At 37.8% G+C, this 25,815-nt stretch overlaps 2 protein-coding genes across 2 annotated transcripts; one reads left to right on the top strand and one right to left on the bottom strand.

The window, feature by feature from the left end:
- The first annotated feature begins 16,813 nt into the window (after window positions 1-16,813).
- On the top strand, window positions 16,814-22,342 carry LOC121243619. The gene is made up of 5 exons (XM_041141743.1): window positions 16,814-17,107; window positions 17,212-17,285; window positions 20,717-20,820; window positions 21,889-21,943; window positions 22,026-22,342. The coding sequence occupies exons 1-5, from the start codon at window positions 17,000-17,002 to the stop codon at window positions 22,156-22,158; spliced, it is 474 nt and encodes a 157-aa protein (XP_040997677.1). The 5' UTR covers window positions 16,814-16,999; the 3' UTR covers window positions 22,159-22,342.
- A 2,073-nt stretch (window positions 22,343-24,415) lies between these two features.
- On the bottom strand, window positions 24,416-25,350 carry LOC121243618 (basic leucine zipper 43-like). Its single transcript, XM_041141742.1, has one exon. It carries the CDS (start codon window positions 25,302-25,304, stop codon window positions 24,684-24,686), a length of 621 nt encoding a protein of 206 aa, XP_040997676.1. The 5' UTR covers window positions 25,305-25,350; the 3' UTR covers window positions 24,416-24,683.
- Between the last annotated feature and the right edge of the window lie 465 nt (window positions 25,351-25,815).

The following is a 25,815-nucleotide window of genomic DNA, read 5'->3' as shown; positions in this document are numbered from 1 at the left end:
GACAAAGATGCATCGCCACTCCCTCGAGGAGACACACTAAAAGGCGGAGAAGGAATCGAAACCTTGCTGCCACTAACGAGGGAGAGGGTTGGAAAAACAAAGGCAAATCCGAAGTAACCCCACCTGAAGTCGTTGAGGCAATGGGGGAACTAAGCGCCGCAACTAACTCTTGAGCACTCCCCTCTTCGCCTCCCTCCAATCTAGGTAGATCCAAAGGACCATCACAAGGCACAAAAACAATTGGCAGGTGCGAGGTCAGTAAAGGCGTAGAAGCTACAAAGGGCGGGAAGCTTGCAGGAACAGATGGTGGCATTGTGAGGAGAACAAGGTTCAAAACAAGAATGTCTTCGTCCACTGGAGTATCCTCGCATTGCTGTCGGGAATTATCAGTAGGAGCCATCGAAGGCTATGCAGTAGCTTTGGTGGCCGCCTCTGCGGCAAGTATACTATCAAGGTCTTTCTCGGCCTACAACATTACGTCATCCAAAGAAAGAGGTAGTGGCTCCATAACACTTAGTTCTTCCTGAGAAGTGGCCACCTTGGTGCTCCCACCTTTCTGGGGGACAGTATTACTCAGCAACTCCTGAGAAGAACTCAACTTGGTCCTACTCTGTTTTTTGGGAGGTACCAATTTTGTATCCCCGCCCACCGTTAAGGGAAGTAGAACACCACCTTTGGATGAGATGGACTCATCGGAGCGAGGCGGGACACGAGCTTTTTTAACATTTCTTTGTTTCATCCCGCCTTTGTCAGGATGTTTCTTCTTTTTCAAATCTCCCGCCAGCGGGGGAGCACCAAAAAATTCACACCCCAAAACATGGGCCCGACTGGGAACGAACCTCTCAATGTTACTGGGGTTAAAAGTGCATCCGAGAGGCACAGGCTAGGGTGGGTTTGAACCTAGGAATCTACCAGCCTAACACGGGCCTCCTCACTAGTTGAAAGAATCACTTTGTAGTCATCCCTGTCAGGGACAAGACACCAACTGATCCTAATGGGAAATTTCAGATTAGGAACTTTATCGGGGGGAAACTCCCAGCCAGAGCCAGCAATAAAGAAAATTGTATTGGTCCACTCCTTCACATGAGAGTACTTGCGCTCTAAATCAACCAAGGCTCGACGAGCTCTAAAACTGCATAAATTACCATTCAAATGCCTAAACCCGTGAAGAGATAAAAACTCACGGGCTGTTAGGTCTAGGTACTCATCGCCCATGGGTTCCAGCACCCGTCGCCACAAAACGCAGTAGGCCATCAAGATCCTCCATGCGTTGGGCACCAACTGAGCGGGAGCAAGCCCTAGGACGTCTCGCAAGTCGCGAACAGGGAGCACAAAAGGCAGACAAAGTCCCATGGTGAACATAGCGAGATAAAGGGCAACAAAGATAGCCATACCTTTGGAGTCGATAGGTTTCTGGTTGGGGGCTAGAGCTTTCAACTCAACGAAATTAGGGATGTTGAGATTATTCCTAGCGTTCTTCAACTCACGTGCAGTGACGACGGAAGACCAACGAGAACCCACAAAAATGGAAGCCGACAGAGCAATGATGAGTTGGGGAGGAAAGTCGCAGGGTGGTGAAGAGTTCGGAGTAGCAACAACCTTACCCTTGGAAGAAGAGGAAGCCATGGAAGGATTGAAAGAAATTGCAAAGAGTCAAAGAACTCAGAGAGGGAAAGGGAATGCAAGAATCCAGAGAAGAGAAGTGCAAGAACTCAGAGAAGAAGTGGAAAGCAAGAAGCGTGACGAAAGACCAAAAGAAAAGGGAAAATGGGAAATAAATAGGAGTTGAAATGAGGTGACGGTTGACGTGCCCGAGAAGAGAAAATGAAGCGGCGTACTAACACGCCTCGAAGAAAGAAACGATACCTAATAATTAAGTCCCATCACGCCATGCGCAATGAGACTTTGCAGGTTAACTGGAGAGGATATCCCAATCGGTTAGCCCCTAAGATGGGTTTTGGCCCTTACCAATGATTAAAACCTATATCATAACCGAGGAGCCCAGCCCAGTGCAAAGGAAACCAGCCCATGGCCGATAATGACCGGATAAGCTAATACTGACGGGGTAGCTATCCAGTCAATGGCAAAAGATAAATGAGGTTATTATTCGAATCTGCTAAGAGATGAATCGTCATCTCTAAATTTGAATAAAAGATCACCATTATCCATGGCAGAATAAAGATAGATCACGAAACTGTATATATAGGGAAAAACCTAGGTAAGTAAAGGGATTGGATTATTGTTATTATCATTATTATCCTCAAATTACTGATTTAGGCATCGGAGACATTCCCTCAGACCCATGCGGTCTCTACACTTTGGTTGTAGGTGATCGTGAGGTGGTGGCGGTGAAATATGTCCATAACAACTAGAATGATGAAAATAAAGAAAATAGGCATTTTGACTCCCAATTACAAGTTATTCTACTTTCAAAATTCTTACACTAGGCTCGTGTTCTTAGAAGGATGGGATGCAAAGAAAGAAATGACTTTGGTGGAAAGGAAACAAAGTTGGATTTTAAATCTTTGTTCAAAAATATTCCTAACACCATTCTCGAGTAATCGTCATGATCCTTGGCATTCTTGGAATATATTAAACATCATTTATGAACACCACCACAAACATATCCGAGAATGGACAGAACATCTTGTTCATAATATCCATGAATGTTGTTGTGGTGTTAGCTAACCCAAATGGCATCATCACAAGCTCAAAATGGCCATACCTCGTCTGAAATGTTGTTTTTGGTATGTTGTCCTCCTTAATCCTCAACTGGTCAAACAAGTCATTTATTCTTGGCAAGGGGTATCTATTGTTTTTGGTCATCTTCTTCAACTCCCGATAATCGATGTACATCCTAAAGATCTCATCTTTCTTTTTAAAAAGTAGCACCGTCACTCCCCAAGGAGATATACTTCGCCTAATAAATCTTTTTGTCAGTAATTCCTTCTATTTACTCTTTAACTCAGTTGGGGCTATCCTATAGGGTGGTTTATGCATAGAAACTGAAAATTCTCCGAACACTTCTGGGAATTCCTTTATTATTGGTATGCCTCATACCTCCTTAGGCTCTTTCTCCTCAAGTAGTAAATGTGCTAAATAGGCTTTAGCCCTGCTTACCAACTCCTTATTGGCTTGTAGCGAGGTAATTACTCTCGACATTGATTGCAACTTGCTATCACGGAATACTCTAACTTCCATTCCAAGCACTCGGAATGTTACCGTATTCTATTGGCAATCTATATTTTCAAAATGCCTAAATAACTCATCCATGCCTAAGATGACATTGAAACACAATAAACCAAATTCTAGCAGATCCGCTTTCAAGAGAGTTTCGCCTATCTCCAAGTGACTTGCAACCATCTTGGTGCAAAAACTGTCTCTTCATTAGGTAATGCTACATAAATATTTTGCTACATTGGTTCTGCCTGAAGACCACTTATCCTAGAAAACGTAGTGGACACAAATGACTTGGTTCCACTCGAGTCAAATAGGATACTCGTGTAATGTTGTAATAATTCAACTCATCCTGAAATGACCGAACAACTTGCCACTTACACTATGCTCCTTAAATTCTTAACTAATTACTAAAGTCAGGGTACGTCTGCTTCCTGAGTTTATAAGATGTCCTCTTTGAATTCTCCTGAAGTAAGGGCGTACACTCTTGATTTGCTTGCACTGCATGCATTTATTTTCCCTGTCCTCTACCAGGACTGGTTCGCTGTACTGGCATTGCCTGAGGGCATAAAAACCTGAAAATAAGGATAGTTTCAGGCTGTAGAAAACTCTTGTTAAGAATGTGTTTCACATTACTGCAGACAAACTCAATCAACTTGGACCAAAAGAAGAATGGGGGCTTGGTGGGTTGGAAACACCTCCGATGCCGCAGTCAATATTTATAATAGTGAAACATGAAATCAATGGGGTCGTAAAGAATTACCTCAAATCACCAATTGGTGTCAATTATATAGATGTTCACATGACCAATAAGGATATTATAGTAGCATGATCCTCTCTATTAATTTAAGAGGTGCTAAATATCGGGCCTTGGATAGGCCAAAGAAGGAAACACCATCGCGAGCATCTTGGATGTTTATCCTCTTTAGGAAGGTCTGAGATTCCCTCGATGATTGCCTCATCAGTTCATAATTAATGTGATTCGAATATATTGATGTCTCTATGCGATTATACAGCCTGATCCTTTGTGTGATACTTGCTGGGCCTGTGGTGCTTCGTTTAGGGTCCTTTGTAAGATATATCGGGCCTATTCTGACTAGGGAAATATTTTTCCATCTAGTTATCCCGTAAATTCCTACCGTACATGTGTGGTGAGAATTTCATTTTTTACCTAGCAATGCTTCAGTGACCCGTATTCATTGTCTAAGGTGGTACACGCTCCCATGCCTGGGGTAATGTGTGACGACCAGGCTCCCACATCTCTTCGTGCAATGGGGATAATGGCTTTTGCCGCTAACGTTTTCTTTCTGGTGACACTTGTCACTTTCCTACTAAGAGTCATCCAATCAACATTGTCCTCCTATTTAAACTTCAAGTCCCGATTTTTATCAACTATTTCCTACAACTCTCTACTGTTCTTACCTTCTCTTCGACAAGTTTTTCCGATTTTTCCCTCGGTTGCAAATGACACCCATGAACACCTACCATTTTTCATCTCGAGGCTCGCATTCGTGACGTCTTAAGGGATCTCCCAAAAACCCTGGGGCTTCTATCCAGAACAATCCTCGGTATTTGGAAGGATACCATTGGTCTATGACCACTGCCTCGTTGGACCTAGATGTTGTGAGGAATTCCTACGGAGTGCCTGACTCCATCATCTTGGAAGTACAGGGGGCTTGCCGTGGGGCTGTTGACTCAAGGGATATGTTGAGAAGGTCGCATTGTAGCCCTTTATGTTCTCGAACGGGCTATGACTTCCTTTCTACCATCCCATTCGAGATGTTTTGGATTACCTCGCGTTGGCCCCTTCGCAGCTCCATCCTAACGTGTGGAGGATTCTCCTATCGTGCTGCATCCTATGGCACCTAGTCCTGGGAACTAAGGATGAGGAATACCCCGATTTTATTGCTAGGGTGTTTTTTTTATACCCAGGATACGATGTCATGACGGCAGCTTGTGCAACTTTCGTTCCCGTACCAACTACCAAGTAGCCCACCTGGAACCCTGCTTCTTTCGCATTAAGGAGTGGTTTAAAAGGTTATTTTCTTGTGTCGGGAAGTGGTTGGGATTCTCTGCCGGTGAGGTCATTCGTCAAGAGTTTCTGGTTCGAGCTGTGTGGGGAGTCGTTCCAGAAGACAAGGAGTTTTCTCTGAACTTGTTTAACTGTGGCACTAGGAAGAGGTTTGAACTAATGCTCTTTCGACTAGAGCTAATATTAACTAATTCTTAGTGATGTAGGACCGGTCGTGCATTAGTGGCCGTAAGTTCTTAACTGCCAAGGGCCTGAACGAGAGGCACCCTTTCCGCTCAGTGGTCCTAGCTAGTCCCTGTGAGCTCAATCATCATCGAGGGCTAGTAGATCAACTTGGCATGACCTGTCCAACCCAAACAACCTTGAAGACATCTTGGAGCAAGTTAAGGTCAATTTGGCAATGGCACTGGGTTTTGAATGTCCTTGGTCAGGCTTGTGTGCTACTCCATCACTTTTCCTTGGATTTGCATTCTACCCTACCAGGATACTAGGGGCTGGCTGAGGCTTTCGGTCGGGACGAGGAGGAACCCATTCTGAGAGGTTCTCACTAGGTGTTCCTTTCTCAAACCAAACCCGTTCCAAGAGGTTCTCACTAACCCATTCTGGATGTTCCTTCCAAGGATGTTGCAAAGGTGTCCACACATGAGGATGTTGTGGAGATCGCTACACCTTCGAACGCTGGTGCTGGGGTGTGTGTGACCACTTCCGAGGTGCCTTCCTACTCGGATGTTGGCATTTCCTAGGGCCTTGGTGACGGTGGTGCTCACACCCCTTGCTCTATTCACTTCACTGTATCTAGAGGTGAAACCCTGACTCTTCTTTTTGACCTTGCTTTTGTCCCAAGATAATCCCTTGACCATGGATCTGGGTGAGGTTAAGGTCTCGACACCTTTCTCACCCTTCAACACCTCTTCGGAGCCAAAGGTTGTCTCACTCATGGCTTTAGAGGGACCATGCCACCGACTCCTCCTGTGGGTAACGTGGAGCCTCTAAGTAAGCAAAGGTCCGACGCTCTCGGGAATGTGGATCTTTAATCTCAGGCTCCTTCCCCTTATCTTTCTTACTAGCTAGGCTAGCTGGGAGGCTTAAGGCCGCCCTCTCGGGTTAGAGGCCCGGTTTCTCAGATTGCCCTGGCCCTCTGGGTCCCATCCATCGAGGTCTCGTCCTTCTAGGTTCAGTCCAAGCACTCATAATGCCTAGACCAAATTTGTTCGTGAGACTGCCGACAAGCTTAAAAGTTGTCTTTCCTCAATAAACTTTCTCAACACTCATCTTCAGTCTATTGTCCCTTGTCATTCCTTTGTTGACCAATTTGTGATTTTGTGTTAGGGGGTCGACTCGCTGGCTACATGGATCATTGATGAAAGGGCCAATCTAGGGGACGAGTCTTGTGCACTGTAGTCTTTAGTGGTCCAAGCTCACCGGGAGGTCACCAAGGTGAGCACCGAGAGGGATGAGGCGGAAGCCACCTTTGCTCATGCGGATGCTTATTCCTGCTCATTCTAGAGGAGCATCTCGGCCTTCCGTGTGGATGCGTCTTACCTCCAGAGTGACTTAGAAAAATCAAAGGAGATAACTCGTTGTTACCTCGAGGCCAAGTTGTTGGAAGCGGAGTGAGATATTGGGTGGGATCGGGTAGCTCGATTGGAAGTAGAGCTAAAGGAGGCCAAGGAACATTGTCGTTGGTATGCAGTCACAGCGGACCAAATGGACACGTACAGTCCTTCCCATTTCAGCCCCTTCCCTTCTTCTTGGGAGATCACTCTTGTTTCCTTTAGTACCAAATCCCTTACTTTGAACAATATTGGCCTCACTCTTCTGTTGAAGTATTGCTATGTTTTCCTCTTATTGGTCGCTTTCTTTATTTTCGCTTCTCTCCTTTCTTCCATTAGGTCTAGATTCTCGCATAATGCCTCTTCGTTTAGTCATTCGTCAAAGCACATGATTCTATAGCTCGGCATTCCTACCTCCACTAGGATCACTGTTTCACTTCCCCGATCGGGGTTTTAATAATGGTTAGATATGCCTACAACACCCCTTGGAGCTTTTTTGTCCATGCTCCTTTAGCCTCCAGTTTCTTCTTCATTCGTACCATAGTTTTATTGGTTGCTTCGACTTGCATGTTGGCTTAGGGGTGTCACGAGAAGGATATTTGGCCATTATGCTAGACTCTGTGCACCAATCTCGGTAGTGGTTGAAGGTGAATTGTCGCACGTTATTCACAATAACGGTTTGTGGTATGTTGAATCAGTATACTACAACCTTGCACCAAAACCTAGTGATGCTGGCCCAGTTATTGTTGTGAAGGGTTTCTCTTCCACCCACTTTGTAAAGTAGTCCACTGCGATTATGATGAAAGTTACACCTCCTTTTCCTGGGGGGCATGGCTCCTACAATACTCAACCCCCATTGTGCAGAGGGCTACGAGGAAGTAATCGATGTTAGCTCCTTAGGCGGACAATGTGGAATTGGTGCATGTATTTGGCTCTTCGTGCATTTCTTAATGAATCATTCTGTGTCTTTGGAGGCTTGGGGCCAATAATAACCAGCTCTCATGACTTTTCCCGCCAGGGTTCTTCTACCCAAGTGATTCTCGCATACTTCTTTGTGTCTCTCAGCCATTACGTACTGGGTTTCTTCCGGTGAGATACACCTCAGGAGGGGAGAGGAGAATCCTTGCTTGTACAGTGTTCCATTGAAGAAGGTGAATCTGGCCACCCTATTCTTCATCTTCCTCGCCTCTTCTTTTTCACTCAGTAGTTCCCTGGTGGTTATGAACTTGGTTATCCCTTGTGCCCATTCAGGTACTCCCACCCTCACTTATGAGACTTCGAGCGCAATGATTGGGGTCTCCAACGTTTTGGTGATCAATGCCCATGGTAGTGCTGCATCATCCATACCTGATGTAGCAATGCTGTTGACATAGCCTCTATCGTGACGGATGAATATGGGTATAGGGTTTCTCCTCATAAATTTTGACTCAGAAATGGAGGGTTCAATAGGTACTCCTTGAGCCAAGTGAACGCTTCTTCACACTCTCATTTTATTCGTGGACCATTCACAGCACTTAAAAAAATGGCAAGCACTTGTTCATCAAATTGAAAACGAATATGTTGAGCACTGTGATCCTTCCCCCTAATCTCTGCACCTCATTAAGGGTATTAGGAGACTTCATGTTGATAATGGCTTAGATATTCTCCAGATTAGCCTTAATGCCTCTTTTCTCAGACCATGAAGCCGAGAAATTTCCTTGACTCTACTCCAAAGGCGCATTTCATGGGGCTAAGCTTCATTTTATAATTCTAAGGACCGTGAAGGCTTCTTGTAAATTGTTGGTGTGCTGCTCTAGTTCTATGCTCTTGATGAGCAAATCGTCTATGTAGACTTCCATGTTAAGCCTGATTTGCTCCTTAAACATCCTGTTTACCAACCTCTGATAGGTCGACCCGACATTCTTTAGCTTAAAGGCATTACTCGATAGTAGTACAATCCCTGGTCCATCACAAAAGTGATTTTCTCCTCATTACCAGGACTCATCCGGATTTGGCTGTATCCAGAGTAGGCATCCATGAAGCTTAACATTCTTTGTCTGGGTGTTGAATCAACGATCAAGTCAATACGTGGTGAGGGGAAGCTATCTTGGGGGTATGTTTTGTTCAGTTTGGTGAAGTTGACGCACATTCTCCACTTGCCATTCAACTTCTGGACCAGGACTATATTGAAGCTCCTATGCAATTGCGACGTACTTCATAGTATTGAAACTTCTCTATTTTTTCTGAATCTTCTTGACATCGGGGTTTACTGAAAAGGCTTTTGATCACATATTTATCGATCTGGGGCATGTCTTCGTGACTCCAAATGAAGACGTTCTTGTGCTCGACGAGTAGTCGTTTCAACTGTGAACTCACCTTGGGCTCCATTCTTGTGCCTATTCTCACCCTCCTCTCTAGATGAGCATCATCTAGTGCCACCAACTCTAGGGATTCATCAACCTCCCCGTGCTTTAGATTTTGCTTATTTCGAGTTTCCATTTCTCACTTGATGAGTTTAGGAGGTGGGGGTGGAACTCATGGCCCGGTTGCAAGTGGTTCCGTTGTAAGCACCTCCTTTCCCCCATCTTTGAGTTCTTGCACGTAGCATTCTCTCACTAGTACTTGCTCGCCACGCACTTCTCCTACGCCTAGTTCCTTCGGAAACTTCATTTTCAAGTGGTACTTTGAAGCTACGGCCCTCAGGTTGTTGAAGGTCGGTTGTTCGATGATCGCATTATAGGAGGAATGAGTTTTGACCACCAAGAAGTTCACCATAGTGGTAGTTATGCATGTCCCTGACCCGACTGTCACAAGTAGGATTATGGAACCCTAAGGTTATATGGTCTCCCTCGAGAATCCCCTTAGGAGTGTTGGCAATGGGCACAACCGGCTTTGGTCGATTCTCATCTTTGCGAACACTTCCCAAAAAGTATGTCGGCTGAACTTCCATTATCTATTAAAATTCTTCAGGTGGTTAAGTGGGTGACTGGCATTGTTACCACTAAGGTGTCGGTGTGGGGGTAAATCACCCCCTCACGGTGATTCTCATTAAAGGAGATGGTCATGGCCTTCTGGCGTCGCACCTCGTAGCATGGCAGGGGTCTTTTCCACCAATTTCGCCATGAAAGGACTCCTAGGCCAAATGTTGTCCAGAAGTGTTGCTAGTGTAATCTTCTCATTTTGGTCATCCGCGGACATGCGCTCCTTGTTGAACAGGGAAAGGTAAGCCTTCAAGCTCTCATCATCTTGTTGTTTTACGGTGAGAAGTTAGGCGGTCGTGGTGTTCTTCTCCTATTGACCATAAATTGCGTTAGGAACTGTTTTCCCAGCTCCTCGAAAATGTCAATGGTGTTTTGCTGCTGAACTTCAAACCATCCCCTGGCTGACCCCTTAATCGTCAAGAGGAAAGCCTTGGAGCATCATGTGAGCCTTAAACATCTCTAGATGTTCGATCGGGTTCTTAGATCCGTCGTACATCTCCATTTGTGAAACTTCGAATTTAGGTGGGAGCGGTGTGGCCATAACCTCGACATTGTAAGGGAGATCCATGCTACTGAGCAACTGGTCGACCAAAGACAATGCTCCTATCTTCTTGGCCATTTCTTCATATTTATCCACGAGGTTGCGCTACTTGTTGTGAATGCTCTTATTATCCTCATCGTCGGCAGCCACCCTGCCAGCACTTTGTGATTCCGCTTCGGTTCGATCGTTTTGGCTTGGTTCAACACTTTCCCCAGAATCAGTGTTCCTTTGCCTCAGGATTTCATTTTCCCACTGGAGATTCTCCATCTCCAACACCATCTTCTTCATTCTGTCCTCCATCTCTACAAATCTTCCCTCCATGTTTATCGTGGTAACTTCTTGATTGCATGTCACTTGAGAATGCATTGTAGCAGGCATATGAAAAATACGCTAAGGTTACCGACTAGATTTTATATACGTCGCCAACTGTTAAGAACATGTTTCGCACTACTGCCAATGAACTCAATCAACCTACACTGAAAGAAGCATAGGGGCTCGGTGGGTTGAAAACACCTTCAATGGCTTAGTCAGTGTTTATAATAGTGAAGTATAAAATCAATGGGGTTAAAGAGTTACCTCAAATCACCAATTGGTATCAGTTATATAGATGTGTTCACTTGACCGATAAGGATAGTATAACAACACGATCCTCTCCAGTTATTTTGACGGTGCTGAATATTGGGCCTTGGATAGGCCAAAGAGGGAAACAGCATCGTGGGCGAGTATCGTGGATGTTTATCCTCTTTAGGAAGGTTCGAGATTCCCTTGACGATTACATCATTAATCCATAATTAATGTGATTCGAATATATTGATATCTCTACGTAGTTTTACTATTTGATCCTTCGTGCGATACTCGCTGGGCCTGTGGTGCTTCGTTTGGGGGCCTCTGTAAGATGGATCAAGCCCAATCCAACTGGGAAAATATTTGTCCATCCAACCTCATTTCCCCAACCCAACCATTTCGACTTGACCTGAGACAAATTAACAAACTCAATATTAACAAGTCAAAAATCAAATATGGAAATCCAAATTCGGAAAATTTCAGTTTGGGTATCGGTTTATACCCGATAACTGTTTATAATTCCGAATCACTTGAAACCATTGTTATACGCTGTCATTTTGCTCTTGATTAATGCCTAAGTCGATTTACGTCTCAGTTTCTTCTTTCTTAGCTCGCTGGCTCTCTGTCTCTTGTAGTGGAAAGTTGGAAACCCTAGCCTACCTCGCCATCATAGTCTCTTTACATCTCCATCCAAGTCTCTCTAGCTCTCTCTTGGGAAACATTGTGTTTGTTTACAAATTTTTGATTCAATACAAATACTTTTTGGGGGGTGTTTAACTAGTTGGTATTGAAATTACAACTTACATTGCCAAGGAAGAGTACTCTCTAAAGCTTAACAAGAGACTTCCTAGCTCCATATAAAGACTTAACCGGGTTGGTTAAAATGTTGAGATGATCTCAGTATTCAAACATCACTCAAGCACAAACATTCTTCAATTTTAAATATTTAATTTTTTTTATCTAATCATTACCTAATCATTACAGCTTTTTCAAAATTCCAAACAAAACACAAAAAAATTCAACTTTTTCAAATTTCAAATTATATTCTTATAATATTTTAACCTTATAATATTTTTATTATTTTTTTATCTCATATTCTAATATCTCATAAAATATTTTAATTTAAACTATTTTACTACTATTTATAAATCATTTCACTATTATTCACAATTTTTTTTATCTTATCTCATCTCAACATCTAAATGAGGCCTTATGGCTAAGTACTGTAAGCTCCATGTCAAACTGAAATTAGAAGATGCCACCCCACACTGCACTTTGAGGATGGATTCACTCTCCAATCAGGGAGGGCTCATTGTATTTTGTGGCCTAAGGCAACCATAAAGTACATAACGTTTTAATTTAAAAATGATAATAATATTTAAATATTAAATAATAAAATTTTATTAAAATTTTCTGAAATGCAAAACAAATATGAATTAATAATATCTATAATTACTATAACAATTTGAAAGAGAATCTAATTTTTTTTGTAAATAAAATATTATTCGTTATTCGTATATATACTTCTTTTAATATTTTATTATGAAAACAAATAAGGTCATCGATATCAAAATAAACATCATATTTTATAAAATATTCAAGAGTAATATATCATCATTTTGCTATTTCTATTCCAATTTCACTGTTGTCTAAAAATTTTGTATATTTTGAGTAAGATTTTTTTTAGTAAAGCTTTTATATTTACTGGTTTTATTTTATTTTTACCAAATTTTACTATTTAAGATTGATTTTATTTTAGGTAAAAATATTTCCATCTTTTATGCTAATCAATATTTTTTTTATAATTTATTTTTTAAGGTCATAATATAATTTTTTTTTCCTTTTGGGGGGCCTACTCCCGGGGGTTGCTTTAGTTGTCTACCCCGGCTCTGTCTCCAATAGATATATTTTTTGTACTAAGTTTTATGGGCTTTTAGTTCCTCCGTATTATTTGTAATTTTCTTAAAAAGGTTTATCCGGAGTACGTTCCCTTAAACTGGGAAAAAAAAAAAAAAAAAAAAAAGAAAACCAAAAGGTAAAGATGGAGGGAGGGAGTGAATTGGAAAATCACTTTTTTCTCGGAAACATGAGTCGGATCAGAATTAGGGGTGTAAAACGATCCAGTGGATTGATCACCCCTAGTGGACCATACCGATAGCTATGGTCCTATGGATCTGGTCTAGTTATTTTATTTCATTTTTTTAAAATAAATGATTAAAAATTTATTTAAATTATTAAAATTAAAATTAAGTAAATTATTAATGTAAATCATGTAACTAATTCATTAAAAAAATATTTCACTATAATTATATTTATGATGTTGATAGTTATTATTTACTAACTTAAATTTTACTCTTTAATATGTATAATTATTTATAATATCCTACATTTTATATATAATTAATGAATATCAAATAATTTTATTGTACATAGATTATTCATGCTTAACTTAGGTATTTTAAAAAAAAAATTACCTAATTAGTATTAATTTAATTAAGTGTAAATAGTAGAGTATGTATGAATGTATCTACATATAATAACATAAATCATAATATGATTTATGATATATTATTAATTGATAACATATATTATTTAACATTTTATATGGTCAATGATAATAGATTAGATGAAAATCACATAATTAACTAATACAATTATTATATTATATAAATAAAAAATATATATTTTTAAAAAAAATAAATATAGTTTGGTCGGTTTCGATTTGGTCTAAAAATCACAAACCTCGGGATTGGACTGAAACCCATTTGGTCCACCATCTGTGGCACTAAAATCGACCACATACAGTTTCGGGGACCGAACCAGTTAGTCTGGTTGGTTTTTTCAGTTCGGACTGAAACTTCTTCGCCCCTAGTCAGAATTTTTGCTGAAACATGAATTCAATTCAAAACACTTTTCGACCTGTTTGAAACTGGGTCGAGTCATAATTTTGTTCCAGTCAGATGAACACTCTAAGACCTCCTTGTCGAGTCAGATTCATGATTTAATTACAAATTATAATCCCGATAATCTTTATGATCTTCTATAATATAATTATCACTTTAACACCACCTTTGTTATGATGCTGAATGTTAAAAATTTAATCAAATTAGTATCCAATAGTTCTAAGGTTTTAGATTAATAGTTGAGTCCTTAACAATTAGTATGAGAGTAAGAATTATGTCACAAGTTCAAGTCATGCAGGGGTGATCCATAGATTAGATAAAAATGCCTTAGTACTATGTATTTGTAGTGTTAAGTCATTAAATACTGATAGAGGGAAAGAGCTACTATCGAGTTAGTGTTCATAGAGTGGATCGTCATGGATATCAGATTCAGAAGTATGGTAGAATGTTATGATCACAAAGGTTAAATATTTAACTAAATTAGTATCCAATAGTCCTAAGACTTTTGGATTAATGGTTGGATTTTTAACAATCTTCTAAAATATTTTTGACAACCACAACTTCGTTGACATTAAATAAATTTCGTCCTCAAAATTACATAACTAAAAGATCAATATAGATGCTAATATCTTTATGAAACTTTATTTTTATGTGATAATTAAAATACAACAACTTCGTTGGCATTAAGGGGATATTTGAAAACATTTTTCATCACAACCCATTTTATCTCATCTCATTCCATCTCACTTCATTCCCAAAAATTATCCGAACATAAACACTTTCAAACTAATCGTTACAACTTTTTTAAACTAATCATCAGAACTTTCCTAACTTTTCAAACCAAAAACAATAAATAATTCAATTTTTTGAAATCTCAAAACAAAAATAATATTAAAAAATAATATTCTAACAATATTTTAACTTTATAATATTTTTTATTCAAATTTTTCTCTTTCTTTTTTCAAAACACAATAAATACTTATCTCACTACTATTAACAAATTATCTTACTACAATTCACAAAATTCTCATATCATCTCTTTCCCAAGCATGCCAATAAATTTCATCAACAAATTGACTCAAAATTACATAAATGAAATATCAATATAGATGCTACTATCTTTATGAAACTTCATTTTTATGTGATAATTAAAATGAAGTAGAATATTGTGGGTATTAACAAATCACTCTAGTTATCACCACTTTATAAGCATCTGAAATGGTGTATCCTGGCGATAATCCACAAATATGTCATACATTATGGATTTCAATTTTCATGTGGTTATTCCAAAGTGCATAATTTGCTAAACTAGGCCGTTGTTGGTTTATGATATTGAAATCATTTGCTGTGCACCGTTGAGATTAGTCGAGATGTTGTTCCAGGAGATTGATGCTAATAAGAAAAATATATAAAAATGATACTGATATCATATGCACAACAGAGTAGTGGTATTCTTTTAATCAAAGGCACAGTAAAGTAATCTCATAACCTTCTCTTTAATTCCAGTGAAAAAGTAGCATCTAAAAGTGTGGTGTGGGCACCCAATGTATAGCACCCTGTTTGTAGAGTTTCTATACTTGCAAATTTTAGTGGTAATCTTTACGTGTGATCAGCATAGAGACTTGTGATTTCGATCTATTTATTGGGTTACAGCCAGCAGAGAGATTAATATGATCTAATTATTGTCTCTAAACTGACATGTCAATTTGAAATCTCTTACCTATGATCATTATCATAATCATAGATTAAAGCTCTCGTTTAGTTACGCAGTTTAGATGAAATAAAATGAAATGTTTTATTAAAATTAAATAAAATATTATTAAAATATTTTATTTTAATATAATTTTTATTTTGAGATTTAAAAAAGTTGAGTTGTTTATTATATTTTATATGAAAGTTTAAAAAAAATTGTAATGATAAAATGAGATGAGATGAGATTATTTTGTGTATCCAAACCGGGCCTTAGAATTTCTCAAATAGACCGCCCAATTCTATTACCGTTTTGGATATAATTTATAGACTTAAAACAACCTGCTAAATGCTCAAATTAATTTCTCCAAATTCAATAATTTAAAATGTAAAAATTGCAAATTGCAAATTGTTTTCAGGACACATTCATTCCCAACAAGAAAGGATTAAAATTTACCCCTTCCCTTCACACTTCATCAATAAGAAAGGATTAAAATTTTGTTTCAAACTGGGTTGGAGGAAGTTTCCTAATCTATTTTAAAAATTATATATATTTATTGAGCATGTAAAAAGTAAAAGACAGATGAAAATACCAACTCATCTCAACTCATCATCACAATTTTTTCAAATACCAATATAAAATATAATAAATAATTCAACTTTTTCAAATTCTAAAATAATAATAATAATAATAAACAATAATATTCTAACAATATTTTATTCTCTCAACTCAACTCAACTCAACTTAGTTCAACATCCAAACACACTCTTAAAAGAAACATGTGCATGTCACATATTTTATGCTCCCTTATTAATTTTTATGCATGAAATAAAAATAAAAACCTCATTATTTATTTTATTTTAATAAGAGAAATGATTTGTATAAATTTCAAATAGATAAATTATGTACAGTCTCTTTATAAAAAAAAGTAATTCCATTTCAAAAAAATTTGTTTTTGAGAGATTTTACTCATCATCCACACCACACACTTTACATATTTTAATATTAATTTTTATTATTGTTAAACTAATTGAGTTATTTTACTTATAATTTATATATTATACATCTATTATAAAAAAATTAAAATAAGTTCAATGTATAATATGTAAAGATGATAAGCTGAAATATTTTCTCTACACAACCTCTTCATCCTCTACACACCACATTTTTTTAAATTTTAATATTTTTAAAATTTTTTTTTGAGTTTATTCTTTTTAAAATAATTTAATTTTTTTTATTCATTATTCATACCTTAAATATTTAATAAAAGAAAAAATAATAAAAATTAAAAAATATGTAGTATGTGGAAGTTTTTTTTTTTTTTTTTTCTAATCATGTAGTATGTGGAAGTTGTATGAATAGAATAGTAGGAGGTTTTCTAGAGTTTTTCTTAAGCAAATATCCCCACCATCGCCGTGTACTTGTCAATTAAAAAAGAAAAAAAAAAACTAATTTATAATTTTACGTTCATCGGTCTGACTTTTCTCTGGAAAGAAAGAAAACGTGGAACAAAAGAAGCAATTAGCACCACCCACCCCCCCGGCGCCTCTACCCTTCTAAACCTCCAAAATCTGAAGCAATGGCCAGCGTGCCATCGAGCTCACCGCCTCCGTCGTCACCTCCCTCAGCCTCCAATTCCGAGAACTCCGCCACCAGCCCCACCACCTCTCACACACAGAAGCCCCAGGTCCTCTCTCTCTCTCTCTCTCTCTCTCTCTCTCTCTGTTTATTTTTTAAAGTATGTTTGTGTTATGTGTAATGATTTCTATTAGGGTTTCTTCTCTTTGTAAGGTTGAGGGAGCAACGCATAATGGAGGAACTCTTACTTTGGACGAGAAAGAACCTGACTTGCCCGAGAACTTCGAGTTAGTGTCTTATATTTATACTTGTCTGACTTTCCTTTGTCATTTATTGAATGTATATCCATACAAAGTTTTGGGATGAGTATATTTCTTTTCCTGGTTTTAAGATTAATCCCGTTTGGAACACATTCTTCGTTTTTCTTTTATCTGTGTGGTGTAAATAAGAATAGACCTTATTTGCAACCGGGTTTCACTTAAGATCTATTTGGTTGCTCGGGAAATCAATGCAAGCGTAGGGACAAAGTAAAGAATCTGCCTTAACCCACTCTAAGACTGTGTTTAGTTGTTAAACTCATCTCAACCCAATTATTAATGGGAGCTACTACTTTTTCAACTTCCTATAGAAAAGTTAAACTTATTACAACCTACTTCATATATTTAAACAGGTATCTCAACCTATTTAGATTGAAACGCATCTCAATAAGATCTACAAAATAGTACTATTCATAGATCAATTCAGATTATTTGAGATCATGTCAGCATCCAAATGCAGCCTTAAAACATATATTGACCAAGTAGCATTATTTTTTTCATTGCATATGAGTATATTCAAATACTTATAAAGGTTCTCAAATAGTGAAAATTCTGATGTTCAAGGAAGTGAGTTCCTTTGCTTTTCTATCATTCTGAGCAACCAAATGGATCATAAAGGAAGCCCACAAAACAAGCTTGACTAATATATTTTATAATGATTCAGGGAAATAAACTTATGCAAATGTCTTTTTTGTATTGGATTACTGAAGGGTGGGAAATGAGGAATTTACTAATTCGAATTGTATGTATCTGCAAACTAAATTGCGAAAAACAGCCTTTTATATGTATCAACGGTACTAGAAAGTGTGTTGTGTGAAAAATACAAAGATTGAGTTGTTCATAAGTTGTAAGATTGAGCATTGTTATTTTGCTCGACAAATAATATGTGGGTCAAATCTTTATGAACCGTGACAATAGATAGACATGACTGTAATTAAACAATATTTAAAAAACTTTGGTGGTAAACCCCTCTTAGAATCTGTGAAGTATGCTGCTGATACAAGTTTTTTTTTTTATAAGTAATAAAAGATTTTATTCCCAAGAAATAGGCATAAGCCCAAGTACATAGGACGTATACAAAGGAAATATCTACTACTTTCCAAAAACGAAAGGAAAACTAAACAGATTCTGGAAATTATCTTCCATTACAAAAGTTTTAGCCCACAAACTCAAAGTACTAAAGAAAAAATCCCTAAGTTCTCCCAATGAACGTTCGTTGTCTTCGAAGCATCTCCCATTCCTTTCAAGCCATAGGCACCTCCTGAGACAAGAATGAATCGTCTTCCAAACATGAACAGTATTCTTGCTACCCTTCAATCCCTTCCACCCTACCAATAAATCCACCACTTCCTTGGGCATTACCCAAAGTAAAACAGTCTGATTCAAAACCTCATTCCCCAAGAACCTGGCCACTTCACAATGAAGAAAGAGGTGATTAACAGATTTCCCATCCTTCTTGCACAGGACACACCAATCAACAATGTACATACTTCTCCTTCTAAGATTTTCAGTTGTCAACACTTTGCCCAAGGGTACCACCCAACAGAAAAAAAACAACCTTGGAAGGAACTTTCACTTTCCAGATGTTTTTCCAGGGAAATTCACAACTCCTGTGACTGGTTAATATTCTGTAAAAAGGTGAGACTGAAAACTTAGAATTTCCTGCAGGAATCCACAGCATGCTGTCCTCCCTACCCAGCATCAACTTTGAACTGTAAAGTCTTTCCAGAAAAGCCTTAACATCATCCACTTCCCAGTCATTAACATCCCTGATAAAGATACATTCCACTGAATATTATTGTCAATGCAACAGAAAGAATTTCCTACAGCTGCATTTTAATCCCCTGCAATTCTGAAAAGAGAGGGAAAGTCCAGCTTAAGTGAAGAATCCCCACACCAGAAGTCATGCCAGAAAAGTATCCCCTTCCTATCTTCCACCTTCAATCTAATATGATTTGAAAATACCCCTCTATCCTTTCTAGTGAACTTCCACAAACTCACCCCATACGCACCTCTAGTATCTTTAGAACACCAACCTCCCCACAAACTACCATATTTTACATCAATAACATTTTTCCAAAAGGCATTACTTTCCAAGTGGTATCTCCAAAGCATTTCCCAAGTAATGCTCTATTAAACAATCTCAAATTTTTTATCCCCAACCCACCACAATCAGTCGGTTGACAAACCTTCCAACTAACCAAATGAAACTTTTTTTCAACTCCTCCACTTAAAAAATTCCGAAATAAACTCTCAAATCTTCTTTCAACCCTTGCCAGCAGCGGAAAAAGAGATAAGAAATAAGTGGGAAGGTTAGACAAAGTACTTTTTATTAGAGTTAATCTTCCCCCCTTAGACATGTAGATCATTTTCCAACCAGCTAACCTCCTTTCAAGTGTGGCTCCGAAATAAATAAAGGTTTCTGACATGCTGAGTTTAATGAAATGGGACAAAAATGCCCAATAAACTGTTCAACAATTATTTGTCAAAATGGCCAAAAATGCCAAACAGGCAGTGTAGGTTGGAAATCTACACAGAATTTACTAAAACTTAAGCTGTCTCCAATCTCAGTACATGAGAATTTCTTTGTCCTTCAAAAGATGGTTGAAGCATTTTAATTGTCACTTCTAGGTTTAAGACAATGATTTTGTTACCTTTGATCTCTGCTTTAGATTGGTTTGGGATCAACTGTCTTCCTTTGTGCTCCTCCTTGGGATTTAACCTATATTTAAGGTTGGGGAAAATTGTGTCCGATTGCAATTCAACCATATCCATTAGTTGGAATCATTGATATTACCCACAAGGGATTTCCTTTAATTACATTTATAGATGATGCTGGTGATTGAATATTGCTCAGGTAAGCACATAGAAATGGCATACTTTAGATAATTTACATGAGTTGTCTATCTTGCGATTTGAACATGGAGTTACTTAGAACCATTCAGTATAGCTTAGATTCAGTTGTTAGTTCAAGCATATCTATAGAATGATAGCAAATGCTCTTTCTGTTCCTTGGTATTCTACTTACTTCTTTGTGCTTAAGTGATATCATAATGTTATTATTTTGTTTTATTTTCTGTAAAATAAAAAGATGCCCCCCTTTGTTTTCCTATTGAATTGTATTTAAAGGAAAACATGCTCATTATTATAAGTAAATGCATACAACTGTGCACTTTTTTATATTAACCGCTGCTTTGAAATATGTTTTATCCTCTTAGACCTTTGAAATTGAGATTACAAAATAAAATACAAAAAGGTGTGTTATCAATGCATTTGTTGATCCTTCTTCTTCAAGAAAAGTGGCCTTTTTTCAATGAGGACACTTATTTTCAGAGAAATGGAGTACCATTTGTAGATGTGTATCAGAGGCTAGATGATAGATATACCTTGCTCTTTGTCAGGTATCTTGACAGCACAGAATACATTGAGAGGTTCAAGAAATATGAAGCTGACTACACTTGTCGGCTAATGGCAAAATACTTCTCAAAGAAGAATCTTTATGGTGGTAAGCAATGTTTGCTATAACTTCTTCCTTTCTCTGAAAAGTTTGATATGGATCATTCTGTGTTTTTTTCGTATACTCATGTGCTTTGCAGGACTTTATATGATTTGTTTTTATTGAGATTTTGGCAAGTGGTTTGCATTTTTTGAGTTCCCTCTGTATATCTGTTAGCAAGAAGATGTTCTTGACGGCCAGTTTTCTTATACGCCTTTTATCAATACAACAGCTCTCTCTATCTTTCTCTCTGTCGTGTACTTTTAATATAACTAATCCTATCCCTTGTACATTTCGTTTGATTAATCTAAGATGCATCTCAAATTTTAATGTTATTAACCGTTTTTTCTGCTTTAATTTCTTTCCCTGTTAATTTTCTTCTGTTTAAAAAAAAGCTGTAAAAATTGCTCACTTTATCTCCCAGGACTTTGAGATTTGTATGATGGTTTATTGAATGCCATATGGTTGGCACCCTGTACCACATACCTTTGTGAACATCATGCAACTGCATTTTACTTATATAGACCTATTTTTTCACACCATTTTGTACGTAACCATGATTTAGCCATTTTTTTCTGAACCTGTATTAAAATCTCATCATTAGTCATCGCATAGGAAATCATACAACGTATTGGCTATCTTCTTAACGTGCTGTTGCTACAATTTCTCTAGTGCAAGTTCAGTGGGCAATTTTTTTATTTTTCTCATATTTCAAGCAAGTACAGCATCTTCCTGATAGTCGTTTCTCTCTGATATTTGTTTCATGCTATGGAATGGATAATTTCTTTATTTTTACTTGCAAAAAAAAAAAAAAGATTCTAGGTTGACGTCATATTATATAAGTTTTTCGTATTGTAATACCGACTTTTCTGTTCTAATGCAATTCAGAACACAAGACAATGATTCAATTTCTATAGGTTTTCCATACCACAGTCAAAAGTTATTTTGATAAACTTCAATTCTTTTGTATTGTAGTGGAAAACTATGTTGCACATAAATTTCTTTATGTTTCATCATTTTAGTTGATATTATCTTTGTCATTCTCGTTGTTATTGAGTTTTTTCTGTCATTTTGCAGGCAACATTTATGATGGGGATATAACAATAGAAGATGAGGTCATAAAGTCAAGCAGGTACTACTAAATTGAACCATGTGTTTCTGAACTTGAATTTACTCCTGTTGTAGCAGAAGCTGATCTGTTTTAGTCCCTATAGGTGGCCTTGCACTCGATCATATGCAGACCCCGTGCAGGGTTTCGAAGATCAAAGAAGCAGCGGTTCTGCTTATTCAGATGAATCCCCAACTACTATCTCCAATGGGAAGCACCCTTTGAAGAAGAATGGCTAATGATAGATCTCTTTCCGCTATTCCCAGCCATTTTGACCTACCTATATGGTATTGTGTATACTTGAATGCATGTTGTGGACCAAGAAGCTACCAGCGGAAATGAACCACAACTTTGCCTCAGACTCCCACTTAATGTAAGCAATGTACACATTTATGCAATTATCAATGCATTTGGTTCCAGAAACTTTAGCTTATTATTAGCCATCATGAACACTTTAAAAAAGTGAAGGCTGCAAATTGGTGCGAAATATGGCAGGATTTACATTCAACATACACCTTGGCATAATAATGGCTATATTGCTTATATAGAGCATCCGAATGTGCTTCATGTCGACGACACAATTCTAGCATTGCTGAACTTGAATAGTTGGATAATAATTCAAAAAAAAGATTGCTGAGATTGCTGTATTATTCACCTTTGACATACCAGAAGGCTAACAAGTTGTAGGAGTTGTGTTCTTAATCCATTTTCAGTTGTAGGTGGATCTCCTGACCAAAACAAATTGAAAGAAAAGATTCAATTTTCGTATGGGTATCTGAATTTCAAATTTGATAAAGAATGATTCTGGTCTATGTGGTGCAATATTAATCTCTTCCATCGGACCCATGACGTGATTTCATTATTTACATGATGAAGCGTGGTGGACTTGAAAGACAAATTCTGAAAGCTGCTCTGTTTGGTTGTTTCAGAATGTTTTTGTTATCAAACATACAAAAACAAAAACAGGGGAGGGAGGGAAAGGTGTGGGCACCATGCTGAAGGGGAAGAGAGAGTTCAAAGGGAGGGGACGATCTCCTCTCCTCTCCTCTCCTCATGCAAGTTGGCCCTGGGTCAAGATCTAATTTTGTTAAAGATATAAATTTTAACCAATTGAAAGATTGTTCTTAATTAATCTAGAAATCATATCGATCTCATTAACAATCAGGATTCGAAATATAGATGATGGGTTTTGCTTCCACATCAGGTGATGGGTTTTGCCCTTTCTCAGAAGATTAAATCCGTCTCTAAGGTGCATTTGAAGGGTAGTATCCAGAGAGTGGATTACAAATGGTCCCCCCCACCTACTGGTTTCTTCAAATTTAATACAGATGGGGCTTTGTTTTTTATTCAGAAAAAAGCAGGTGTAGGGGCTATTTTAAGGGATTCTAGTGGTGAAGTGCTTATGGCTGTTAGCAAGATGGAAGGTGAGGTACTTGGTCCCGAAAGCATTGAGGTATTGGCAATGTTAAGAGGCTTACAGCTATGTGTGAACATAGATTTTGATCATCTTATCCTTGAAAGTGATTGCTTATTGATGATAGAAGAGGTCAATAGTGGTACTGAGTCTTTTGCAGCGGACAGAAAACACTGGTGTTTGAGGTTCGAAGGCTGATGCGAGGATTCAAGGAGTGCAAACTGCAATATGCAAGCAGATTAGCAAATGTGGCAGCACATACGCTTGGAAGACATGCATGGAGTGCAACTGATATGCAAGTTTGGTGGCATAGTGTTGCCCCTTTTGTTGAAAATGTTATTTGGCTTGATAAACAGTTTTTGTTGTTCTGTTTTATTGATGAAATGAAGTTATTTTCCTATAAAAGCAAAAGGATTCAAAATATAATTTTATTAATCAATCAACAAGAGATTCAAGGATCAATAGAAAGATCAATTTTTTGGGATCCTTCCTTCTTTCAAATGATCGAAACGTACAAATTGCGAAGCTTAAACGGGAGATCTCTAGGGAGTTGGGGAGACAAAAAGGCATCTGAATCTATATTTTGTCTCAAGCATGTAATCCTATGAATTAGCTAATCGTGCATATACAATGCTTGTGTCAGTATATATTACACCACATTAACAATGTTCAAAGGGTAAAATTTTGAGCATTCAAAACCCTAAACTCTCCGTCCAACATCAATTTTGAGAATCCAAATATTATCTTTTCAATTTTTTAAATATTATTTTCATTATGCATCACAAACTACCTGCGCTATTGCAACTTGCTTTTCATGAATTCTGCTTCTATTTCCTAATCAAGATTCCATGGGGATCACCTCGATGATTAAAGTTACAAAAAAACTGTTTATTTGTGATTAGTTATTTTCAGTGAAAATGATTATTTCCTGTCAAAATGAGTTTGTTTTTGTGGCAAATAGTCGTTATCGTCACAAATGCTTGTTTATTATATACATGTATATATATATATATGTATATCTTTAATTCGTTTACCCAAGTCGACAGACAAGAAATGTTTTGATGAAGACGAAATAGGGTTGACAAAAGGGATAGCAGAGACATCATATATAATTCATTCCCACATAACTGCTGAAGTGTTTATATATGCAGCAAGAAAATGGAGATATATTTACACCACAGACAACTAATGTTCTCAGAATCACGAAGGTATCTTTAGGCTATATATCTAAAAATGATCACAAACATCACAACAAAAGTTGGTGATCCAAATCATGTCCTTCAAAGCTGTTGTTTGGCTATTTATATGTTGTACCTGATATAGAATATATGTTCCAGACCATTTTTCTTCTCAAATTTCAGTGGTGGATCGATTTGCATTGCAAGTGTCCTCTTCCACATTTCGGCCTAGAGGCGTTAGCACGTCGGTGAGGACTAGTTGAAGGGAAGAGACTTTTTCCCTGAGCTGAGCATTCTCTTGGAGGATTTGTTGGTTGCACTCAAATAGTTGGATAAGCTTTTGGGAGAGATGTTGATTCGAAATTTGGACCTGTTGAACCTGATATTGGAGCCCTTCAATTTGCTTTTTTTTCCGCAGGCGCGATCTCCGAGCAGAATTTCTGTTAGATATCATTCTTTTGAGCCTCCTCTCGTTGATGATGCTTTGTTGGAGGTCTTTTGCTTTGTCAGAAGTGGTGTCATTACTGAGATCAGATGATGCATTTGGAGATAACTTTTGTAGTGGGGCATGAGTTTGAGAGTCAGGGAAGAATCTAGTAAAGAAAAATGGTATGGACTCTGGATTTCGAGATAGGCTTGCATGGGATAGGCTATGGTGTTCAGCTTCATCTGGCTGCATGTTCAGGAGGCTCAAGATGTGATTGTGTTTGTGGGTGTGAGAAAGACTCTGGAAATGTAAAAGGACATTTGCATGAGGTAGATCATGGAATCCCTTGCTTTCATTTGATTCCATGGCTTAAATTTTCAGGTGAATTGAAGAGAGAGAGCTACAAGGGAAGAGGGGGGGTTTTATAGAAGGACTTTAGCTATGTTATGTAGTACTAGGGTGTGTCATTTATATTGCTACAAATCAGCAACTGTTCACATTACACATCTCACACATGACGTAAAAATTTATTTTTATTTTTTTCATAGGGTGTAAGAGTGTTTTTCATAAGGTGTGGAGTGTGAAGTGGTGAATAATGGCTAATAAGAAGAATTTTTCGTCATTTATTTAAGTGGGAGTTGTGACAGAAATAAAGAAAAGAGTTGGCTTAAGAGATTAGTCTAGTGCTTAAAAAGTTGCTTTATGAAGTGAGGATAGAGAGATGCATGCATTTGAGAAAAAAGAGAGAGATTGAAAGTTTCTTGCTATCTCATGTTCAATGTAGTTCAATCTTTGCTGGCATACCTACATTAATAGGCTTTCTTGACAACCGTTTTACAGGTTTTTGCAAACACAACGCGCGCTGGAGAAACTAAGT

Source organism: Juglans microcarpa x Juglans regia, chromosome 8D (assembly GCF_004785595.1).
Source record: "Juglans microcarpa x Juglans regia isolate MS1-56 chromosome 8D, Jm3101_v1.0, whole genome shotgun sequence".
Classification (NCBI taxonomy): Eukaryota; Viridiplantae; Streptophyta; class Magnoliopsida; order Fagales; family Juglandaceae; genus Juglans; species Juglans microcarpa x Juglans regia.
This window is presented reverse-complemented; position numbering and strand designations above follow the sequence as displayed.

Coding starts and splice junctions, on each gene's coding strand:
- LOC121243619 (XM_041141743.1), top strand. CDS start 17,000: ATGGCCAGCGTGCCATCGAGCTCACCGCCTCCGTCGTCACCTCCCTCA. Junction 17,286..20,716: donor GACTTGCCCGAGAACTTCGA/GTTAGTGTCTTA, acceptor GCTCTTTGTCAG/GTATCTTGACAGCACAGAAT. Junction 20,821..21,888: donor AAAGAAGAATCTTTATGGTG/GTAAGCAATGTT, acceptor GTCATTTTGCAG/GCAACATTTATGATGGGGAT.
- LOC121243618 (XM_041141742.1), bottom strand. CDS start 25,304: ATGGAATCAAATGAAAGCAAGGGATTCCATGATCTACCTCATGCAAAT.